This window comes from Anolis carolinensis, chromosome 3 (assembly GCF_035594765.1).
Source record: "Anolis carolinensis isolate JA03-04 chromosome 3, rAnoCar3.1.pri, whole genome shotgun sequence".
NCBI classification, from domain to species: domain Eukaryota; kingdom Metazoa; phylum Chordata; class Lepidosauria; order Squamata; family Dactyloidae; genus Anolis; species Anolis carolinensis.
Genome location: NC_085843.1, coordinates 131001348 through 131024130, shown reverse-complemented (window position 1 = coordinate 131024130; position 22783 = coordinate 131001348). Strand labels below are relative to the sequence as shown.

The 22783-nt window shown below is 41.8% G+C and overlaps 2 protein-coding genes across 2 annotated transcripts; both read left to right on the top strand.

The window, feature by feature from the left end:
- Positions 1–6942: 6942 nt before the first annotated feature.
- On the top strand, positions 6943–7551 carry LOC134297584 (octapeptide-repeat protein T2-like; the record flags this gene model as incomplete). Its single annotated transcript, XM_062975505.1, has 1 exon — positions 6943–7551. A coding segment is annotated over one exon (609 nt), but the record flags the coding sequence as incomplete, so codon positions are not given.
- Positions 7552–8138: 587 nt separating this feature from the next.
- Positions 8139–12747, top strand: slitrk1 (SLIT and NTRK like family member 1). Its single transcript, XM_003218710.4, has one exon. The coding sequence runs from the start codon at positions 8139–8141 to the stop codon at positions 10212–10214; it is 2076 nt and encodes a 691-aa protein (XP_003218758.1). The 3' UTR covers positions 10215–12747.
- Positions 12748–22783: the final 10036 nt, after the last annotated feature.

Below are 22783 nucleotides of genomic sequence, written 5' to 3'. Positions count from 1 at the left end.
ACCAGATTTTAAGTGTAGAATTCAGTGGAATTTAAGTTATGCATGAAGTGCTTAGAAGGCAGTCCTGCCGGTTCTACTTAATTAGTTCTTATGTGACTTAAGTGACAAGGAGTGTTTTGTCTTGCCCTCTAAAACCTCGGATGCTGAACTATCTCAAGGATTGACATCTGTGTTAATTTAGCTGTTTTTGGACTGCAACTTCTATCAACCCCTGACACATACAATACCAGCAATTCTGGTCATTGCAGTCCACTAACATCCAGGTGACCATTTCCTTATCTCTGAATTAGTTCCTCAAGACAAACTATTGGTGGCTTCAGTGGAGAGCATTTTTTTCTCAGATGTTTTCACATACTCGGTGTACTTTGTCCTTTGATCATTAACCTTGAATTGAAAAATGTTTTGTAGAGTCTTAAAAAAGAAATTTAAGTGCTGCATTTCTTTCTTAATGGAGCTCTCTGAAAAAGTACAATTTCTGTTTCTGTGTACAATTCTTTATTACATTACAGTGAGTTTTAAATAAGAGGAAGGGGAAAAGCTTTCTTACTACATTATTACTTATGTGAGAAAAGAGCAGCATACACTTTAACCAGCCATGTTCCAAGTAAAGCCATTGTGCTGAAAGTGTTCTGGTAAATTTAATATTCTCTTCTATGACTTGGTTGGTTCATTGCCCTTCTGGTTTGGTGCCTAGAATGTATCAAGATAGAAAACGGAATTTAAATAGTAAAAAGGTCAAATTGGTAAAAGTGGAGAGTTATATTATATATTGATCACAATGCCTACTTTCTTGTAGTTTAAAATTATTGTAACAAGAAGAGCCTGAAAATGTGTTCTGCCAGCATAGTTACACAGAGAGAGGGAGGAAAGGACAACAGGGCAACTTCTAAATCAACGCTTTTTGTCTTATAGTTGTTATTTTGAGCATTTTTTTTCAAATAATGTGAACTATTATCAGGGCCAGCCCTAGGTAATTTTCAAGTGTAGGCAAATAGAATTTTGGCACCCCCCCCCCAAAAAAAAACCAATCACTGAAAAATAAAAGCGTTGGATAAGCGAAAATGTTGGATAATAAGGAGGGATTAAGGAAAAGCCTATTAAACATCAAATTACATTATGATTTTACAAATTAACCACCAAAACATCATGTTTTACAACAAATCAACAGAAAAAGCAGTTCAATACATGGTAATGTTATGTAGGAATTACTATATTTGCGGATTTAGCACCCAACATTGAACTGGGATATAGGGCAGTGTGGACTTAGATAACCTAGTTCAAAGCAGATATTTGGGTTATTCTGCCTTGATATTCTGGGTTATATGGCTGCGTGGAAAAGCCCTGAGGGTTCTTCCACACAGCCATATAACCCAGAATATCAAGGCAGATAATCCACAATAGCTGCTTTGAACTGGATTATATGGCAGTATGGACTCAGATAACCCAGTTCAAAGCAGATATTCTGGATTATATGGCTGTGTGGAAGAGCACTGAAGATCCTTCCACAAAGCCATATAACCCAGAATATCAAGGCAGATAATCCACAATGGCTGCTTTGAACTGGACTATATGGCAGTGTGGACTCAGATAACCCAGATCAAGGCAGATATTCTGGGTTATATGGCTATGTGGAAGAGTTTTGGGGCACATTCTGAAGCTCTTTTGGTGGTTGGGAAGAGAATTTCAATATGATTTGTCTAGCAGCTGCATGAAAAAAGGTTTTGGCTCCAGGCTAAGACAATCAAGGTTAGGGGTGAACTTGGTTTGACTTATTTATCCCAAAGTTTAGAACAGGACACAAATTCAACTAATTTAATTCAGTCCATGGTATGGATCCAGGAAGGAATTTTTAGCCCTCCTAATCTTTTATATAAGAGCTCCCAGTATCCATTGCCATTGAGTGGGGCAGATGGAGTTGTAAGTCAAACCATCATGCTCTGCATTCCCAGTTCATCTGGAAGTAAAATAACAACATATTTGCTTAAGTATGACAGAGTTCTTCTCATTGGTCCATCAGTATTCAATAACCAATTTTATGCATCTCTCCATTTATAAATGTGGGTGGAAATGAATATTCCTGTTGCTCAATACACATACACATACCTGTGTATATGTGTATGTGTGTGTGTATGGATAGTTGTTATATAGAAAAATGATAGATAGGTAGATGGATGGATGGAGAATATATATGGAGCATGGGTTTATGGTTGTATAGTCTATATGGTTGTATAGCCTACATACACATCTCTATCTATCTATCTATCTATCTATCTATCTATCTATCTATCATCTATTGATCTATCATCTATCAATTGATCTATCTATTTTGGGTGCTTGAGAAACCCTTCTCCCACAATGAGAAGACCCTGCTTTAAAAAGAAATTGATTGTATATTAAGACTTGAAAATGTATTCCCTCGTGATCTAAATGTAGATCTAGAATCATCTTCTTTCAAACTCAAATTTTCACATATCCTCTAACTTTCCATTTGGATGTAGAATTGTTATGATAATGCTGTCCCTTGTACATGTTGAAAAAATTGGAAAATATGAACAGTGCAATGCACTGCCTCCTACTTCTCAAACTATCAGTAGTGAGGCAATAGCTCAGAAGACACATTTTTAGAATCCCTGCAGGTGGTTCTAAAGTGGCACTGCAAGTTATATTTTCTTTCTGCATAAATTTATTTGTGTTATTCAATGGTTGCAAAACTTAGATATTTCGCATGCACTTTTATGTAAGATATATGAACACTTAATTGATAAACTGTAATTTGTTTCTAGTTATATTTTTGTTATTGGTGTATTGCCTTTGTTTCAGTCTATCATCTTTTATCAGTCCCTGAAAAAGGCCATTAAATATTACAGGCCAAAACAAGTTGGGCTCTTAGAAAAATAAAATTGTCTTTTTCAACACCTTGAGCCGCCATCTCTTCTCTGCATCCCTTCTATTGGGTGTTACCAGTTCTTGTTATTTTTGTTGTTTTGAAACTCATCCTTGCTTGAGATTTTTTGCTTCTTAATGAAGTAAGAAATTGTTTTTTCAATGATAAGAGAGTTCTGTCTTTACTTAGTTAATTTGTCTACAGCATCATTTACCCATTTTTTAAGTAAATGTTTAGGAATTGAGATACCATGTGTATGAGGGTCTACAGAGGCTTCAGGGAGGATATGGTTGACACTGAGAAATGTCAAATAAAGACTGTTTTGCTTTGCATAGCTGGTTTGAAAGGCAAAAAAAATCAAATAAAATGTGTTAACGGAATTGATAGGAGAGCTAGGGTTAATCAAATATTGAAAACAATTTCTACTATGACTAAATATAATATAGAGCCTAAATGTATGTCAATGCTTGTAAGGGTGTCAGTTTTGCTATCATACAGAGCAATGACAGCCCCATCCTTCATGGAAAATGATGCATTTATGGATCTGTAACTATGGGTTTATATGTGCAATCCCTATTTGTGCCTGTGATGTGAATATCTCAGTTGTTTGAGATCTCATAATAGAAAGCTTCGAGGCAATAAAGATTAGGTTTGTTGTCTTTAGAGGCAAGAGGCAGCTGGATAGAATTATTATTATTACCTCACTTTCCTCTCTTGGATTTTAATAAGAGAGCTCTGATCTAGGTCCTCTATGTATTCATCTAATATAGATGTTCAATCAAGTCTTCTAAAAAGGTTACCATCTGGGGTCCAAGTAAGTATCTTTTTGTCATCTTTATTGATATTTATCCAAGGTAACAGGGAATGATTGTTCCATAAACTGTTCACATCAATAAATGATTGCTGCTTCAACCAAATTTGGATAGAAAACAACCAATCAACAGAGGCACCGTATACTGCTTCTTCTCATTCACAGTGGATTCATTTAAGTCCCACTTAGGATGGGAGTAAAAGTCCACTCTTCCTTCTGTCTTCACCCCATCTTGTCCTCTATCTCAAGCAAGTTCATTCATCAGACAGAAGGAGGCATTTGTCTGAAGTCCTACAATATTCCCATCATCCTGGAGGAACTATTCTGCTGCCAACATCTTGCCTCCCTTCTTTTGCACTCTCTCACCATTCTGCCACCAGCGTGCCATCTTCCCTTCCTTCGAACCCCCAGTCATGCCTGACTTCATGCTGCCACTGATGTCCCAGACTCATGCCTCTCCTTTCACCATCCTTTTGCCCACTTGCCTCACTTCAACTTACTGCCAACTGGACACCTCTCGACCAACCTTCCCTGCCACTTTAAACAGAGGACTGCTAGGAAAGCACTCGCTGTGATGTCCATACTTTTGTTGAGTAAGTTGAATAAATCAAGGTGAACTGCAGGACAAAAGAGGGAAAAATGATGAGTACATAAAGCAAAAGGGGATAGAAAGAAAAAGAAATAGGAAGGAAAAAGGAAGGAAGGGAAGCAAGGCAGCTATAGAAAATGCTTTCCCTGGGTTGCTTGTGAGTTTTCTGGGCTGTGTGGCCATGCCCTAGAAGCATTATCTCCTGACGTTTTGCCCAAATCTATGGCAGGCATCCTCAGAGGTTGTGAGATCTGTTAGAAAATAGGCAAGTGAGGTTTATATATCTGTGGAATATCCAGGGTGCAATTGGCCACCTTGATTAGCACTGAATAACCTTGCAGCTTCGAAGACTGGCTGCTTCCTGCCAGGGGGAATCCTTTGTTAGGAGGTGTTATCTGACCTTAATAGTTTCATGTCTGGAATTCCCCTGTTTACAGGGTGTTGTTCTTTATTTACTGTCCTTATTTTAGAGTTTTTAAATACTGGTAGCCATATTTTGTTCATTTTCAGTTTTCCTTCTTTCTGTTGAAATTGTCCACATGCTTGTGGATCTCAGGGGCTTCTCTGTGTAGTCTGACATGGTGGTTGTTAGAGTGGTCCTGCATTTCTGTGTTCTCAAGTAATATGATGTGTCCAGGTTGGTTCATCAAGTGCTCTGCTATGGCTGACTTCTTTGGTTGAATTAGTCTGGAGTGGCTTTCATGTTCCTTGATGCGTGTCTAGGAAATCCTGCGTTTGGTGGTCCCTGTGTAGACTTGTCCACAGCTGTATGGTATACGGTAGACTCCTGCAGAGGTGAGAGGATCCCTCTTATCCTTTGCTTAACATAGCATTTGTTGGATTTTCTTAGTGGGTGTGTAGATAGTTTGTAGATTGTGTTTCTTCATCAGCTTCCCTAGGCAACCAGTAGTTCCCTGGACATTCCACAGATATATAAACCTCACCTGCCTAGTTTCTAACAGACCTCACAACTTCTGAGGATGCCTGCCATATATATGGTTGAAATGACAAGAGATAATGCTTCTGGAACATGGCCATACGGCCCGGAAAACTCACAGCAACCCAGTGATTCAGGCCATGAAAGCTTTCGACAACACAATGCTTCCACTCTTCACTCTTCTTTCGACAACACAATGCTTCCACATCCTAAGTTGTTTTCTGCATTGCCTAACAGATCTCTGAGCTCTCCGCACATTGACTGTAGCCAGAAAAAAAGTCCAAGCAACCTTCATGAGATACTTTTCTTCAGAGGCGACCTGGGCTCTCTTACCACCTGAGGCAGGAAGAGAAGAACTGTGGCTGCTTCCTTTGTTGGCTGCCTCTCCTCTCTCATTCCCACCTTGCCTCCCTGCTTCAGGGGCAGAGGGCCAAAATCCATTGCACACATTTCCCTTTGCTCCACCCCTTCCTTCCTTCAACTGGGTCCCTTGTGCCATTGGGGCTGCCTCACACCTTTTCCTCTTTTTCCCGCCCTCTTACCTTTGCCTGCACATACACAAAAAAGTCAATTCCTGGACCTCTGCCATATGAGGCAGGCAGAGGGACAGATGGATTCTGCCCACATCTATGCTAACCCATGGCATTGAATTCACTGAGGTGCTGGAGCTGGAGCTGGTGGGTTTCTGAGCTGAAGAGCTGCAGAAAGGCTTGGCTTTCGGAAAAAAAATGCAATAGAGGAAGGTGAGAAAGAAAGTAAGGAAGGAAGAAGGGTGGGAAGAGTTGAAACCTGACGGGGGAAGTCAGAAAGGCATCCACTCTTTCCACTTCGTCCTTTGAGTGCTTCTCTTCTCCCTCTCAGCCCAAGTTGGAGGCAAACTTCCCCTTTTGGAGCCCATGCCATTCGAGAAGGGCAGAGGCACCAGCTTGGGAGAGGATCCAAGCCGGGGAAGGAAGGGGAGGCAGGGAAAGCAGGAGGAGCTCCGGGGTCTCCTTTAGCGCAGAGAGAGAGAGAGGAAAAGGAGGCGGCGAGGAAAGGGAAGGGGGGGGGGCGCCTCTGCATCAGCCGAGATGCAACTGGTTTTTCTGGGCTCGGAGCCATTCCGCCAAACCGACGGAGGAAGAGGATCCCAGTTGGTGCGGAGTCCCCAGGAGAAACGTTGCCAGCCCCCGTCCTTTCCCTTCCTTCCCTCCGCCTTTTCGCCTCTCCTCCCTGGCGCCACTTAAGACAGAGCGATGCTTTGATAGCCACAAGCAAAGGAAAGGTAAGCTGCTTGCCCTCGGCGCCTTTCTTCCCTTTCTTCCCCCAAGCGGGAGGGCAGGACTCCCTCACGCCGTTCCATAGCCATCCCTTTCTTTCTTTCTTTCTTTCTCTCTCTCTCGAGCAGATGGAGGAAAGAAGCCAGCTCTGAGCTCTCCTCTCCCGGGCAGTTCAGCTGAAGTCACTGAAAGGGAAAGGAAAGAAAGGGAGACACACAGAGAGAGAGGCAGCAAGACGCCACAGGAGGAGGAGGAGGAAGAGGAAAAGGAAGGAGGGGGCGCGGAATTAAAGCCCAGGAAAGACGCCAAATGCAGCGTGACAAGGCTCGCTCTCCACCGCAGGGAGAAGAAGAAGAAGGCAGAGAGGGAGGCAGAGAGGGAGCGAGGGGCGAAAATGGCGCGCCGCACCGCCTCCTCCGCCTCCGCCGCCGCCGCCTCCTCCTCCCGCGGCTAGGCGCTTGACAACCGGACGCCCAGGCCCCTCTCCCGGGAAGAGAAGGGCGGCAGACCCGCGGCGAGGCTCAACTTTCCCTCCCGCCCCAGGATCCACGCTCGGGACTGAAGCACCCGCTCCCCACCGCCACTCCGACCTCTGCGAGGGAAGCATCCAAACCCCTGAGCCTCCGAGGCGGGAATTTAGGAAGAGAGAGGAAGGGCTGGGACGAGAGGAAGGAGACGAAGAGCGGGCGAGCGAGCGAGCGAGGAAAAGAGCGAGCAGGAGCCAAGCGGAAGAGAGAGACGGAGAAAGGGAGGGGGAGAGAGAGAGAGAGAGAGAGGGAGGGGGCGACATCGAGGCAGAAGGCGGAGGAGCCATGCAGGGAGCCCCGAGGCCGGCGCTGTGGCAGGCTTCGGGCCGCGCCAAGGCTTGGGCGGCCGGGGCGTGATTTCAGCACCCTGGACAGCCTCCCGGGCGGAGGAAGACGCGGCACCGGCGGCGGGGCAAGAGCGAGGCGCAAGCAAGGTCAGTCCGGAGCCCGAGCCATGCCCAAGGGGGCCTCGCTGCTCTCCCTCCGCCTCCTCCTGCTCCCTCCTCCGCTGCGCCCCTCTGCAGCGGCTTCTGTCGAGCCCTAGCCAGGTCGCTGCTGCTGCTGCTGCTGCTCCGAGAAAGAGATTTGGCTGCTGGGAGCCCAAGAACGAGAGCGGCGCTTCCTCCTTGTGCCTGCCTGCCTGTCCCTTGGGCAAAGGGAGCCCCGGAGGGGAGCGAAGGGGGCCTTCAACTTTGTTTTCCCCCTCTCCTTCCTCTTCTCTGTGCCTCGCAGTGTGTGGATAATGATTGCTGACTGGAGTCCGGGCTGTTGCAGCGCTTGGAGGGGGAAGGAAGGCTGAGAGGAGACCAAGCAGTGCCCCCCACCTTCCCATTTCACCCCTGTATCGCTTTTTCTGGCCCCTCCACCACTCTATCCTATCCTCCCTCCCCCCTTTCCCTCCTCCAGCCCTTTCTTTCTCCCATTTTTTCTCTCTCTCCCGAAGATGGTTCGGGCATTCTACGCCTGGAAGGAACTTCCCTGACTGCCATCGCAGCGCCCGGTGCTCGCTTTTCTCTCTCCCTCTCTCGCTCTCTCTCTCTCTCTTTCCAATCCTCCTCCTCCTCCTTCGCCCGTGTGTGTGCATGTAGACAAGGCGCGCTCCAGCTCGGGGATGACTCGCCGGGTGTAAAAATGCTGCTTTGGATCCTCTTGCTGGAGACGTCGCTTTGTTTGGCCGCCGGGAATGTGACCGGGGACGTTTGCAAAGAGAAGCTCTGCTCCTGCACCGAGGTCGAGGGCGACCTGCACGTCGACTGCGAGAAGAAAGGCTTCACCAGTCTCCAGCGCTTCTCGGCCCCCACGTCCCAGTTCTACCATTTGTTCCTCCACGGCAATTCCCTCACTCGCCTCTTCCCCAATGAGTTCGCCAACTTCTACAATGCCGTCAGCCTGCACATGGAGAACAACGGCTTGCACGAGATCGTGCCGGGGGCTTTCCTGGGGCTGCAGCTGGTGAAGCGGCTCCACATCAACAACAACAAGATCAAGTCCTTCCGCAAGCAGACCTTCCTGGGGCTGGACGACTTGGAGTACCTCCAGGCCGACTTCAATCTCTTGAGGGACATCGACCCGGGGGCCTTTCGGGACCTCAACAAGCTGGAGGTGCTGATCCTCAACGACAACCTCATCAGCGTCCTGCCGGCCAACGTGTTCCAGTATGTGCCCATCACCCACCTGGACCTGCGGGGCAACCGCCTGAAAACCTTGCCTTATGAGGATGTCTTGGAGCAGATCCCGGGCATTGCTGAGATCCTGCTGGAGGACAACCCTTGGGACTGTACCTGCGACCTGCTCTCCCTGAAGGAATGGCTGGAAAACATCCCAAAAAACGCGCTGATCGGCCGGGTGGTTTGTGAAGCCCCCACCCGCCTGCAGGGCAAGGATTTAAACGAGACCACCGAGCGAGAGCTCTGCAGGAAGAACCGGGTGGACTCCAGCTTGGCAGCTCCCCCAGCAGAGGAAGAGACCTGCGACCCAGGCCCCATCCCCACTCCCTTTAAGGTCCAGGGCAAGGAGGACCCGGCCACTCCTGGCTCTGTGCCTCATGGGGGCACAAAGATCCCTGTCAACTGGCAGATCAAGACCAGACCCACCGTGGCCAGCTCGGTGCTCAGCGCCAAAGGCAAGTCCTCCACCAGCACCCCTTGCCCTGCTACTTGCACCTGTCATCAGATCCCTGGTGGATTCAAGGTGAACTGCAATGAAGGCAACATCAGCAGCTTGGTGGACCTCAAACCCAAGCCTGCCAATGTGCACGAGCTGTTCTTAAGGGGCAACAAGATCCACACCATTCGGAAGTCACATTTTGTGGATTATCGGAAACTGAACCTGTTGGACTTAGGCAACAACAACATTGCCACCATGGAGAACAACACTTTCAAGAACCTTTTGGAGCTGGTGTGGCTATACATGGACAATAACTATTTGGACATTCTGTCCCGGGAGAAGTTCAATGGCCTGCAAAACCTTGAATACTTAAACATGGAATTTAACGTCATCCAACTAATCATGCCAGGGACATTTAACGCCATGCCCAAACTAAGAGTCCTCATCTTGAATAACAACCTACTGAGATCCCTCCCCGTTGACGTCTTTGCTGGGGTATCTCTGTCCAAACTCAGCATCCACAACAACTATTTCCTGTTCTTGCCAGTGGCAGGTGTACTGGACCAGCTCACCTCTATCACCCAAATAGATCTGCATGACAACCCATGGGACTGTAAGTGCCCCATTGTTCCTTTTAAACAATGGGTGGAGATGTTGAGGCCCAAAGTAATGATGAGTGACCTGAGATGTGAGACACCAGAAGAATTCTTCAAAGAAGATTTTGAATCCCTCTCCAATGAGGCTATTTGCCCTCAGCTGAAAGTCTTGCCCACCTTGACTTCTGCTCACAAGAACAGCACTGGCTTGGCTGAGACTGGGACTCACTCCAACTCTTACCTGGAGACCAGCAGAGTCTCCATTTCAGTGCTGGTGCCTGGCCTTTTGTTAGTCTTTGTCACCTCTGCCTTCACAGTGGTTGGCATGCTGGTCTTCATCTTGAGGAACCGGAAACGCTCCAAGAGGAGGGATGCCAACTCCTCTGCCTCTGAGATCAACTCCTTACAGACAGTCTGTGACTCCTCCTACTGGCACAATGGACCTTACAATACAGATGGAGCTCATAGGGTATATGACTGTGGCTCTCACTCCTTATCAGACTGAGGCACAAGAGTGGGAAACTACAAAAATAAAAATATTCAAATCATATATGGGCAATCAGTTCAACTTCAGCAGCTAGCAACCTCAATTCCCCTCCAGTGGTTCAACAGCTCTTTTCCCGTGATCTGTGCATTGCTGTCTCGTCCATTGGTGTGAATGGACCACAACAAGGGATGAGGCTTAACCTGCCTAAAGCTACCTTCTGGTGACTAAAGCTACCTTCTGGTGATAAATATCCAACCCCACTCACCAAACTGGAGGAAAAGGTTTGAGTGGGGGCTTGCTTTTTTCCCCTCCCTATTCCCCTACCTGCCTAGTCCCAACTTGAGGCTTTGCTTGGTGTAACTGTGCCTAGTTAATGAGAAGGAAAGAAGGATCTACTGAAAAAATGGCAGCTCAACATGGAGGCAAGACCCACAGAGAGGACACACTCTCTTGCGGATGACCTACAATGACCAAGTGGATTTAGTGGCTGTACATGATGGGGAGAGAAAGACTCTCACTAGTGCTCTCCTCGCTGTGAACAAAGCAGGAGTGTCCAGTTGCACGAAGGCATGAATGTATTGTAAATAAGTAACTCTGATCTAGAACAAACCAACCAACCCAAGTTGCTGCATGGTTCGCATGGATACAAACTACCCAGGGACGCTTCAGCCCCAAATGGAAGCAGCGTCCAGTTCACCTCGTCCTCCCTCTTACCTGATAAGTTCCATCGTATCAAACTTTCTATATACAAAATACAGTATAATAAGAATAAAAAGTGCCATTTCGCCATTATTTTTGTGTGATTGCTAGGCAGTAGAGATCGTCCTTTTACTGTGAAACAAACAAGGAAAAATGTAAAGATTTTATTTAAGACATGTTTGCATGGCTATATTCTCATGGGTTCAGGTTTTGCATTTGAGGGGGGGGAGATTACTTTTGGGGGCAATTTTTCTCTCTGTTGGGGAAGGGAGGAGGGGGCTGGTTTGCTTCTGGTTATTTTTGAGTTTCCTTTGGAAGAATTCACATTTCAAATAATGCCTTTCCATCTGAATGTAAAACAAACAAACATGAAAAGAATACCCACAGCTGGTGATAAAAATGTTAGAATAATGGAATTTCTTTTTAAAAAAAAAGAAAAAGAAAGAAAAGCAAAACAAGAACCCGAATATCAGAAGCAGCTAAGCATGACCACTTAGTGCCACCTGAGTGCTTAAGCTGCAGAGTTCAATGGTGAAAGATTTTTGTGCTCTTCTAAATCTCAGTCTTTAAAAAACAAACCAATGAGGGGGGAGGGGAATATCTGAGCTGAGAGAAAGCAAGCAAAGGAGACTTACTCATCCTATTCGAGGATTTTATAATGGCATATTTTTTCAGTATTAAAGTGAAAACGTTTTCAAAGCTTGGGTCACTCCTATTTTTTTTTAATTGCCCCTTCACTCTTGTGTCATTTTCTTATTTCAAGAGGGATTTTTTTTACTGTATTGTGTTGTAATTTTAGTGGTGCCAGAATGGGGCTGGGGGGAATTGCTTTGCTTTCATTCAAGTGCGAGTCCTGCAATGTGCTTCTTTCTGGTTCTAAACTATGTAAATTTCACTCAGCAGTGGTCCACCTTCCCTTTCCCTCCCTCCCCCTCCCCTCCCCTCCCTTCCCTTGAATGCAGCACTGAAATCCTTTATTAATACTGGGTATGCTATTGGTGGTGCCAATGCCGCTGCTGCCGCTGCACACTGCAGATAGACGAGGGAGGTGGGTGGGAATTTGATTTAATTGACTCTGCCTTAGATCACTCTCATTAATACAGGGACCAGACTTCATTGGGCAGCAATTCTTTAAACTGGATGATGGACAGGCTAGGGTGCCGGTGGCAATTGGGCTTCAACATCTGTTAGAGATGGAGCAAGAAAAAGAAAGAGGGAGAGAGAGGAGAGGTAAACTAATTTGTGGTGGAATTTCCTAACCCCTTTTTTCCACCTCTGAGTCCAGTCACCTTTTAGGTCTTAAATAAATCCTTCAGTGCCCCTTATGCCAGACCTGAGCCCATCGCCTTTGATTTCCCTTGCACAATAGGCTGGCCCTTAACTAGATAATACATGCCAAGGCACAACCCCCCCGCTTCCAAAAAAAATCAATTGCAGTTTCCTTATCTGAAAATCCCAGTGGAGAAATGAAAGATTTCAGTCACGTTGCTTCTGGCTTTCTGCAGGCAGAGACTCCTTTTAAAGAGGAGAAGCACTGGAAGGGACGAAGCGCAACTTCAGAAGAACAGACGGGGATGTTGTGTAAAATATACATATATGGCTCCCTTTTTGTTCATATAGGTGGTGAAAGGAAAAGAAAAAGGAAGGGAGGGAAAAACGACAGAGCGAAACAAGACACTCTAAAATCAGTTTGTAAAGAGCTGAAGTGTTACTGGGAGCGCTGTAGAGATGGGAACTGAATGATATGCCAAGAGCATATGGGAACTTCCCAAATTTTGTCTTGCTATTTCATATTGTTTGTATAACTTTTTTGGTAATAAAACAAAAGCCTTGTTGCTTTGTATAAACTATGGCTACTTTAAAAAGAAGTCCCTTTACTATTTATTTTCCTGATTTGAGAGGTTTGAATCTGAATATTGTGTGGATAAAGAGTTAAGTGTTGAGGTATCAATCAGCTTAATTAGTGTATTTTTTAAAACGTTCCATTAAAATATGCTCAAGATACGATTCAATTGCTAGGGGTACCTAGCAACAAACAGCTTACAGTTTGAGTCACAGTGCTGGTTATGAATGTATCACCAGTAGCATAAATACTTAAAGGACTTACAGTGGAGGTAAAAATACTGCTTGGAGAAACAGTGCTGGTTAGACATAATTCATACCGATTTGTGAATGTAACAGGACTACAGAACTTAACAGGATCTCAATTGTTCTGCCATTTGGTATTACAATACTTTACATTATATTGTTTTTGAAAGATAAAATGAAATTAAACTTTATACGGATGTTCTTTAAATAGATTTTTAAAACTCTTAAACGTATTTTCATCTTTCTAGACAAAACTCAATGAAAGCATTGTCACATCAATTATTATATAGCTTTTCAACCCCTGCCCCCAAAACATGAACACCTTTCAGTTAATGTCATTTACCTGCAATTCAGGTAATTAGCTCATTCTGTTATTATTTTTAGGGTTTCTTACACTTTGTTTTAAAACAGAAACAATTAGATTTTGATTGACCAGCCAACATTAATGATTGGCTGAGGCATGAAATGCAGTATGTGGTTTTGGATTTTATCATGCAGATAATTTTTGCATATGCACTCAACATAACCATGAATGATGCTTTATAACATTATAAAAGAAGACGTTAACATACGTGGAGTAATAGCAGCAAATGAGTAATGCAGTGGGATATTGCAATATATCTCCCTTGCATCTATTATTAAATCCTATAAAATGTTTTATTCATTCTGTAAAGTATAACTGCTGCCATAATATTTATGCAACTGGAAGCATATACGATACCACTACTATGACCTTATTAGTCATTTATGTATCTCTCTATGTTATGCAGTCTTCTGTGTTTCGAGTGTTAAGAACCACAGTGAAGCTGTAAATATTGTGTGTGCTATATGAAGGATGCTGCTTCCAGTTGAATCAGCCTTCAATTCATCAAACTTAAAAGAGATTTCAGTAATACCAGGTATGAAAAATAGAAGCAGAAGGGAGATTGCTTATTTACTTCTATCGCTTGAGACAGACTATTTTCTCTGATGCCATGAAGCTAAGAATAGGCCATAACTTGATCTGTTGCTATAGGAATGTATGCTTGAATGTATATGAGCATCTTACATGCTTATTTATTTAGAAAGCTGAATGGGATTTATCTTTCACTATGTAATGCACTGAATTGGATAAGAAATGAATTAGATCCTGCCTTTGGAGAAGATCTCTGCTATTCAAACTTGTCTTGATGTGTGTTCTGTGTACACTTCTTTTGGCATTCTGTTTTGCTGATGGCAACAGTGGGATTACTTGGTTCTACATTGTTGGTTATGGAATGAAACAGTAATGGGGAACAATCAAATCAGAGGGGATGCTTTGGGACATGGATAGCAGTTGAGTATCACAGATGACCTTGCCAACAGGCAGAGTGAGGCAGCTACTTCAGGCAACTTCAGATGTTGGGTGTCTTGAAACAATAGCAACATTTTAGATGCATTTCCCCCTTAAATTTATTGTGGCTAACATTGCTACTTCCATGAAGATTTGTGAGATTTTCTGCTCAGATGTCAAAATAACTTGATTCACCTTGGATACTATGAACCTAGACATTGCTCTGCCTCAAGCAACCAAATGTTTTGAGCTGTCTTTAGCTGGAGTTTAGTGATGTACGGATAAATAAAGATAGTTACCATATAGTAAAATACCATGAATGGCCTATATTCTGTTTTAGGTACTTGCACAAATAATGACTTGGGTCTAGAAAGAGGTATATTCAGTCACTGTGGAGGAGGGTGCTGTTTTCTTCCTACACAGAGGAGCCCTTCCAAAATTCTACATAGACAGGGAGCCTTGCTGAATTTAACTCTCTCTCTCTCCCTTTGTGAAGCTGGATTCCCCAATTTTGGGCTAAGGCATCTTCATAGACCAGTTCATTCAGTTTTATTCACAGTTCTCTTTAGGTGATCAGATGAGGACTGAAAGACAGAGATGTAGATGAGTTTGCACATTCTGGCTTCATCCTCCATGTAGAACAGCAAAGTTGGAAATCAAGTTCTCTTTGCACTCAATTAATTGTCAATAGAATGCTCCACACAGCTGAGGAGTCTCATCTATGTCATGCTTTCTGCTCATGGTCAGTTCACATAGCTTGGATGTGGAATAAAGGAACTACCCATTCATCTATCAACCAGTTTTAACTCTTCTCTGAAAAAAATGATCAGAAATAATTTTGCCTTCTTTAAAACTTGGAACAAATAGAGATAATTTAGCATTCTGTGTTAACATAAATGCTATCCCAATTGAATTGTTACATTGGACTCTTGTTTACTCTTACAATTTTACCACTTCGTGCGTCTCCATGTGGTTAGTTGTTTGGATGACTGAGGAGGTCTTCTTGCAATATGAGGGCCTTTGTAATCATGTCCAACCAAGGAATTATTAATTTCCAAGGGACTAACCAAGTGTCATTTTGCTGAGCTTAAATGTACATAAAGAAGAGAACAGTGCATGTTAAATTCCTCTTGAATCCCACATGGATTTTGACTGTATATCTACAGCTACAGAGCCAGCATGACTCATAAACCTGCCTTACAATGGTGTATCACTGCTTCTTAAAGCTTTTAGTTGTTTTAGGTTGTGAACTTACGTTTGGATTAATGAACACTTAGTCTGTGATCATGAAAAACAGGAAATAGTAAAGTATCTTCAAACACTAAGGTAATGCTTGGAGAGGGAATGACTCTTCTACTTGGCAGAGTGAGCCAGCAAAGTGTTGGAGATAGGAGTGGGTTCCTCTTACAAACTCACTTTCTCAACACTCAGATTTTATGATATCTTAACAATTATGATAAAAATAAATCTGGAACTGAATTCTCACATACAGTAGAGTCTCGCTTATCCAACGTAAACGGGCCGGCAGAACGTTGGATAAGCGAATATGTTGGATAATAAGGAGAGATTAAGAAAAAGCCTATTAAACATCAAATTAGGTTATGATTTTACAAATTAAGCACCAAAACATCATGTTATACAACAAATTTTAAAGAAAAAGTACTTCAATACACAGTAATGCTATGTAGTAATTACTGTATTTATGAATTTAGCACCAAAATATTACGATGTATTGAAAACATCGACTACAAAAATGCGTTGGATAATCTAGAACATTGGATAAGCGAGTGTTGGATAAGTGAGACTCTACTGTATATAGAAAGAAGAGCCACATGCCACTCTAAATCCATAACATGCAATGGCCATGCCTCTCCTCACTGTCTTGGAATAGTATGACTTCTGTTTGTGACGTTGTATTGGGTTTGCTGATCTATTAATACGATCAGTAAAGGCTTCCATTGTTTAAGTGATAGGGAAAAGTCTTACTTTAGATTCTGTTGACTTTAACTGTCATAATCCCTCATCATTGCCTATACTGGGACTGAGGCTTAGGGCTATGAGGTTGCAGTCCACCACCTGAAGGCCCATATATTTCCCAGTACTGTATTGTTTCTTCCCTCAGCATATAGGCTAGGTTAGACAGACATTGGAAAGAAGACAAAGTTTTGTGCCAACAAAAGCTTGAAGAACTTACATTGACATTTGCTAAATTTATTATATTGGATCTTGAGAAGAAGAATGTTATCCTTTTAAAAATCAAGATCCAATTAGATGCAGAAGCTTAGGTCCCCAGTGCTCCCCTCCCTGCCCATTTCATTTATTTGAGCCTTTGCAGCAATGTGTCATGATTAATTTTCCAAAGGTTTAGATAGTGCCTTATGAAATTAATTCTTATGAAATTAAACTTGGCAATATAGTGCATCTATCAATAGTGAATCCAGTAGAAAGAAATCTCTAGACAGAATATCTTATACTTCCTGCTCACTGTTTATAGCATTTCAGTCATTAGGATGCATACTTTCTCACCCCTCATGCGATCTTATGGAGAAAGGAACAGAACTCAAAATGTGTAGGGAAAATTACATGGAGAAATTGGGTCTATAAATGAATGATTCTACACAAGCAACCACTCTGACTTGTTTGGCTGTGGTCATCTATCAGAGTGTATAGGTCTAAAATACTGGTGCTTCCTAGATTATAAATTTGTTTGTACGTGGGATCTCTACAGATATATGAGCCAGCCAACAGTCATCATCCATGCAGGTGAAGGCTGACAAGCACATCCCATGTGTAGAAATGTTGCTTGTTATTAGTTTGCATGTGCTTAAAAAAACCCTTGTCTATATCATCAAGCTATATCATCTCCTTCTCCCTCTTTGTCTTTTTTTAAGGCACAGCTCCCACACACCCTGCCTGTATGAAAGTTCTGTGATATGCTATCCTGAAAAAGTATATTTTGCAAGCTTTATTTTATGTTTACTGTACATATGTCACACTTCACCCTTTGAATGGTTATGATTTCTGTTTTGTTTGGGTATTTTGGAGTTCAGCACCTGCAGATCTGATCCTATTTAGTTCTCACAATGGCAGATGCTCAGAAACATCCAGAAGTTGATCTAGAAAATGCATATTACTGATGGAGACATATATTGAGAAATTGATGTTTTTGAGAAGACTGTATCAGAATATGTTTGAAGTAAACATTTCATATGTAATAACTGCTGTAGTACAGATTATGGGTGATTTTTTCAAACCACTGACTTAGCTCAATATGTCTTCCCATGAACCACTCAATAGGAAAACACTGCCCTATCCCTCCTTCCTCTTATTGCAAATGGCATAATAGGAAGAAGAAATATATAGTTGTCAATCAGAAAAAAGTGTTCTCATAGTTATTTGGTAGAGGTCTGAAAGGCTTTAATTTGTTTTTAGTTTGACATGGGTCCTGTGATTTATTTCACAGTGAACATAATGTGGGAAAGAGTTAGTGTTGTTGTTGTTGTTGTTGTTGTTGTTGTTGTATAGTTCCATTTTAAAACATGATCAAAATGCTGGATGTAATCAGTTGGCCAACAGAGGTACATATACCTCTGGGGTTTGTTTCACTGATGAAACTGCAATATTGTGTTGCCTGGCTGAGGCTTGTGGTGCATGGATAAAGTGTGATATTTAGCCTGAAGAGACTCTGGTTTAAATCCAATTATTAGCCTAAGCTATAATAGACTCATTTAATCAGTGGGACTGCCCAAAATGTTGACTTCCCATTCATCAATTGATTTCATAGGTTTACTTGAGCTGGGGCTAGAAATTGGCTTTAGGCCTTATTGTTCAGATTCCAGTTCATCCTTCAAGCTTGCTGAGTTCAGTCTCTGCATTGAACTTTTCTCACTATGTGGAAATACAGGACATTATTAAGGTTAATAAATGTCCATGTAAATGTATAATAGAAAGCAAATGTGTCTTTGAACTCACATGAGAGAAGCTGTGGGCAGATCTCTCTCTCTCTCTCTGTGCATATCAATATAAGACCGAGGGAAATGTGGAAGATAAATGAATGCTTTCGGCTCTAAATTTTCCACTCCTGGAATGGTTTTCTGGATTTCTTTTTCAAAAAGAAGAAATCTCTAGAGCAAATGTTACATGAACTAGTGTTATATTTAGTTTCCCCAGTAATGTAACAAACAAGATGTTTTTTGTAACCCCCCCCCCCCCCCTCATTTATCATACAGTTGCTTTTGACAGAGAGTTGGGCTTAGCTATGGCACGCTGTTGTGCATAGACAACATGATGACAAATCTGTTGCAGTGTGAAGCTGGAAAAGTCCAGATACGACTGCTTTAGAGCCTCTTTTCATAAGCATTATGAAAAATGTCTTTAATACAGAATGTGTTCCTTTTGGATATTCTTAATGCAGATGAGTTAGCAGAAGGGAGTTGACCGAAATGCAAAATGTTTATTTCAGCTATTGCAGGGTTTTTAGTCAAATATTAACTTTTTAATTGACCAAAGTTTATTCTGAGCCTATATAAAACTATACATTTCTTGTAGACGTACAGTTCACAACACCTAGAAGTAATCTAACAGTCTGGCCTTCCAGCAAGTAATTGCCAAATCCCAATAACCAATCTTTATCAGAGGGGACTGCCCTTACTATTAGTCAGGAGAGTGTCACAAAATGGCAGAAAAAAGCTAATTATATATTTTAATGAAGACAGAGAGAGATGGCTCAATATTTTCTGCCTGAGATACTGGAAAGCTGAAGCCAGTGACACTTGTAAATATTAACTGGGCTAGATGGCAATTGGCCATGCTGGCTAAGAGATTCTGAGAGTTGCAATCCCAGAAGGTAGCTTTTACAAGCTGTACATCAGATCATTGGGGCACATAGCCTTGTGGTCATATTTACTTGGAGTTTCAAATAGTTGTAATAAAAAATAACTGCTGCAGACTCAGAGCATAACACAAGGCAATTTCAGGTGCTCAAGCACATACAATGATTACTTGATACATTACCAACAACTTGAAGTGCTGGAATACTGATTTTGATTTCATCTTGTGGGATGATTATAATTAGTCTGTTTCATTTCTTGGATTCAGCTCTTGATTGAGGCACCATCTATAACATTTTTTTTATCTTATTGAGAAAATATGTTCATCACTGGGGTATAGAAGTCGGAACCTTTCCTTTGCATGAAACAATTCATAGCTGAAAGCTGGAACTTGGCAAGCACATAATTCTGCTGCTTTCAGCAAGGATTTCAGTAAAGTAATGTGTCAACAGCAAGGAATTTGTGATAATAGCCGAAAATGAAAAGGGTTCTGTTTGCATTTCACTTGTACTAATGTTGCAGTGGTTTGTCAGTATTATAGAATAGACTTCGTATTGCACATTGTCCAGATGTATGGAGAAAAAGAAATGGTCTGCCAGAATATCTAACATAAACAAATCTGTCTTTGAAAATGTGAAAAGAGATAGAGGGAAATCTGAGGAGTTAAAGCAGATATCATTTTCTTAAGACAATCCAGTAAAGTATGATCATTTTTCATAGGACTTTAGTGATTGCATCCAATCCATGGTTGGCTGGGAATTGTAAACCAAAACACTACCTTTTCCAAGCTCTGTTTCAGCTACCTTGGAAGCTTATTTCTGACAGTATCTAGACAGATGGGTAGTGCGACCTGGTCCAAAAGGCTGTAGGCCTGGACTTTAGTCTGCCTGATAAGTAACATGGATCCAAATACCATTCTTCATCAAGTTCCTTTGAGTGGAATAAATCCCCAATTACAGCATTTTATGTAAGAAAGCATTTTCTGTACAATGAATAATATTTTGTATAGCAACATGGTTTCTTTCTTTATTATTAAGTTTTGCACAGAAAATGCTGTTTTTCTGGGCAGAATAAGTCCCAAATGAAAGATTCTCATCACACCAGGATTCTTCTTATCAGGGCTTCTCAACATTAAAAAAAATGTATTTTGACTATTTTCCCCTCCCCACCCCAATCCTTATCTAAAATTAGGCAGGATTACATTGAAGCAACTGCTGCATTGCTCATAATTATCCAAAGTGTGAATAATTATACCATATCAAAGAGATATCTTGTCTCTGAGTTCGATAGAATATGCACACATACAACATGCACTAAATTTTGAGCATGTTGAAATATAATTAATACGTGACATCATTAAGAGCTAATAGCAATAATGACAGACATTATACATCCTAATAGAAAGTTGCATTCTTAATTTCAAAGAACAAAGAATACTATACATAGGAGGCAGAGAAAGATTTCTTACAATACACTGTAAGAAAATGGGATTCAAGCCAGAAGGCAGTACATCCTAAAACAAGTTTATAGTTTGTTGAAGGAATGTGGGGTGCCATCCTGCACTTCTCTGAAATTCTTTGGACTTTTGAGGGAGGAAATGAGGGAGGCTTCTATTCACAAATATTCCCAGAAGATATCTAAAGCTTTGGAAATGGGAAATTATAATGTATCAGGTATTCAAAAAGGATGAAGGTGTAGGAACATCCAGTGCTGTGGTTCATCTACTCTTAGCTCCTGATCTAAAAGCACCAACACATAGCAAATTCAAGGGAGCAATTGCTCTCTCCTAGATTGAGCAAAGGTGGTGTTTTTAGTCTCCCAATAAAGTGATTCTTGCTTTAGAAGGACAACCAAATGTATTGATCAGTATGGACCAAAACATGGCAAATCACTTTCCAGAGCTTTTCTTTTACATGTTAAGAATTGTAAACAGCATTTTTTTCTCTTCCTTAACATTCTGAAAATATCAAAGATAGCGAAAGGCCCATATAAAGGGCTATTTTAGTGGATGCATACATTCCCTTTAAGCAAGTCACTAGAACGTATCTAAATGTATTTAGAATTATTTTGGGGCCTTTCATATCACTCACATCAACAGGGAATCTCATTTTTCATTTTGCATTACCTTATATGAAAGATGTTGGTTTGCAAATAACAAAAATAATTCACATTTCTATTCCTAATGGACCTGACTCCTTTGCAAATGGTGAGTTTTAATTACTTTCCATGGTTTTTATTACACTGCGAGTCAGCCACTCTGCATGAATATCATTTTCGTCATCATGCAGTCTCGCTTGCAAGTTTCTGTACATTTATTACAATTCTTATGGAGTTGTTCTCCTAAATGGTAAAACAGTTTCAGTTCATTAACTTCTCTCTGAGTTTACCAACTTGCAACAAGCAGAATCTGCAAGCTTGGATTGTGTTATATAATTTGTGAAACAAGCCATTTGACAATGATTGCATAGAGAGAGTGGAAAAATTCTCAGAACTATTGTGGCATATTTTTAGTAATTTCTCTGAATTGTTAAATAGACATGCTGGAAAGAAAGAACAATGCATATGGAAAACATTGTTTATATTTTATCTGTTTCTTCATGAGGCACCATGGATGTCTTTCAGTATTTCAGAAAATTTAATTGTAATGTTCCAGATCTATGGTTGCTAAACTTTAAGGCAAGATGCCAAACACTTTAATAATGAAACATGTTCAGTTGAGAAGTGAGAGAAGTAAACATGACTGGATGGTCACGTATAAAACTCTGAGGTTAGAAATATAGGTCAAAGCTACTTCAGATTGATGTGCATGTGTTGCTTTGTGTGTCTTCAGATTGCCCGTCAACTTATGGTGACCCCATGTATTCCATCAGGCTTTCTTAGGCAACACATAATCTGGGGTGGTTTTTCATTGCCTTCCTCTGCAATATAGACCATAATAACATCACAAAAAGCAGAGGAACTGGCATATGCTACCACAGTGGCAACACGGGAGGCTTCTCATGTTGCATTGGGATCAACAGGGGGAAGCTGTGTAGGGGATGCTCCCCCCATGGGATGAGGTGGTGGAGAAGCTAGGCAATGCGGGACATAGGTTCCCTCCACTGGGCACAGCTAGATTTGCCACCATCTGTGGCAAATCTGGTGGCATGTAAAATGAGGTCACAGGTCTGATTGTGTTTAACTTCTGGATAAGGATCTGGTACCTTTAGTATATTTAGCTAGGGACTTTCAAAGTTGTGATACAGAAGGCTTTTTGAACTGATAATGTTTAGGATGAACCTGAAACATCCTGATTACAGTACATGTACTCTAAAATTGATGAATGCTATCATTATTGCTTGCTTTAAAAGGATCATAATTACCTCCCCACTTTACTGGGGATTTAGTTTTGTGGTCAACATTTTAGTCAGAAGAATTACTTTTTTCCCTGACTAAGAAATGAAATAAGTCATAAAATCAAACAAAGAATTTGCCCTGAAATGAGAATTTTTAAGCTGAAATCCATTCTTTGCCACAATATGTTACTAATTTTAGCATTTCCTTATAACAGGAACAGTAGCATGTATGACAATAGTGGATAACCTGACTTCTTCAAAATAATGGCTCTTGGGGTTTTCTGAATGGGGGAGATATGTGTCATTTCTCATTGTCTTTACAAA

Bases quoted from the DNA above. Each gene is read 5' to 3' on its own strand.
- slitrk1 (XM_003218710.4), top strand. From the start codon at position 8,139: ATGCTGCTTTGGATCCTCTTGCTGGAGACGTCGCTTTGTTTGGCCGCC.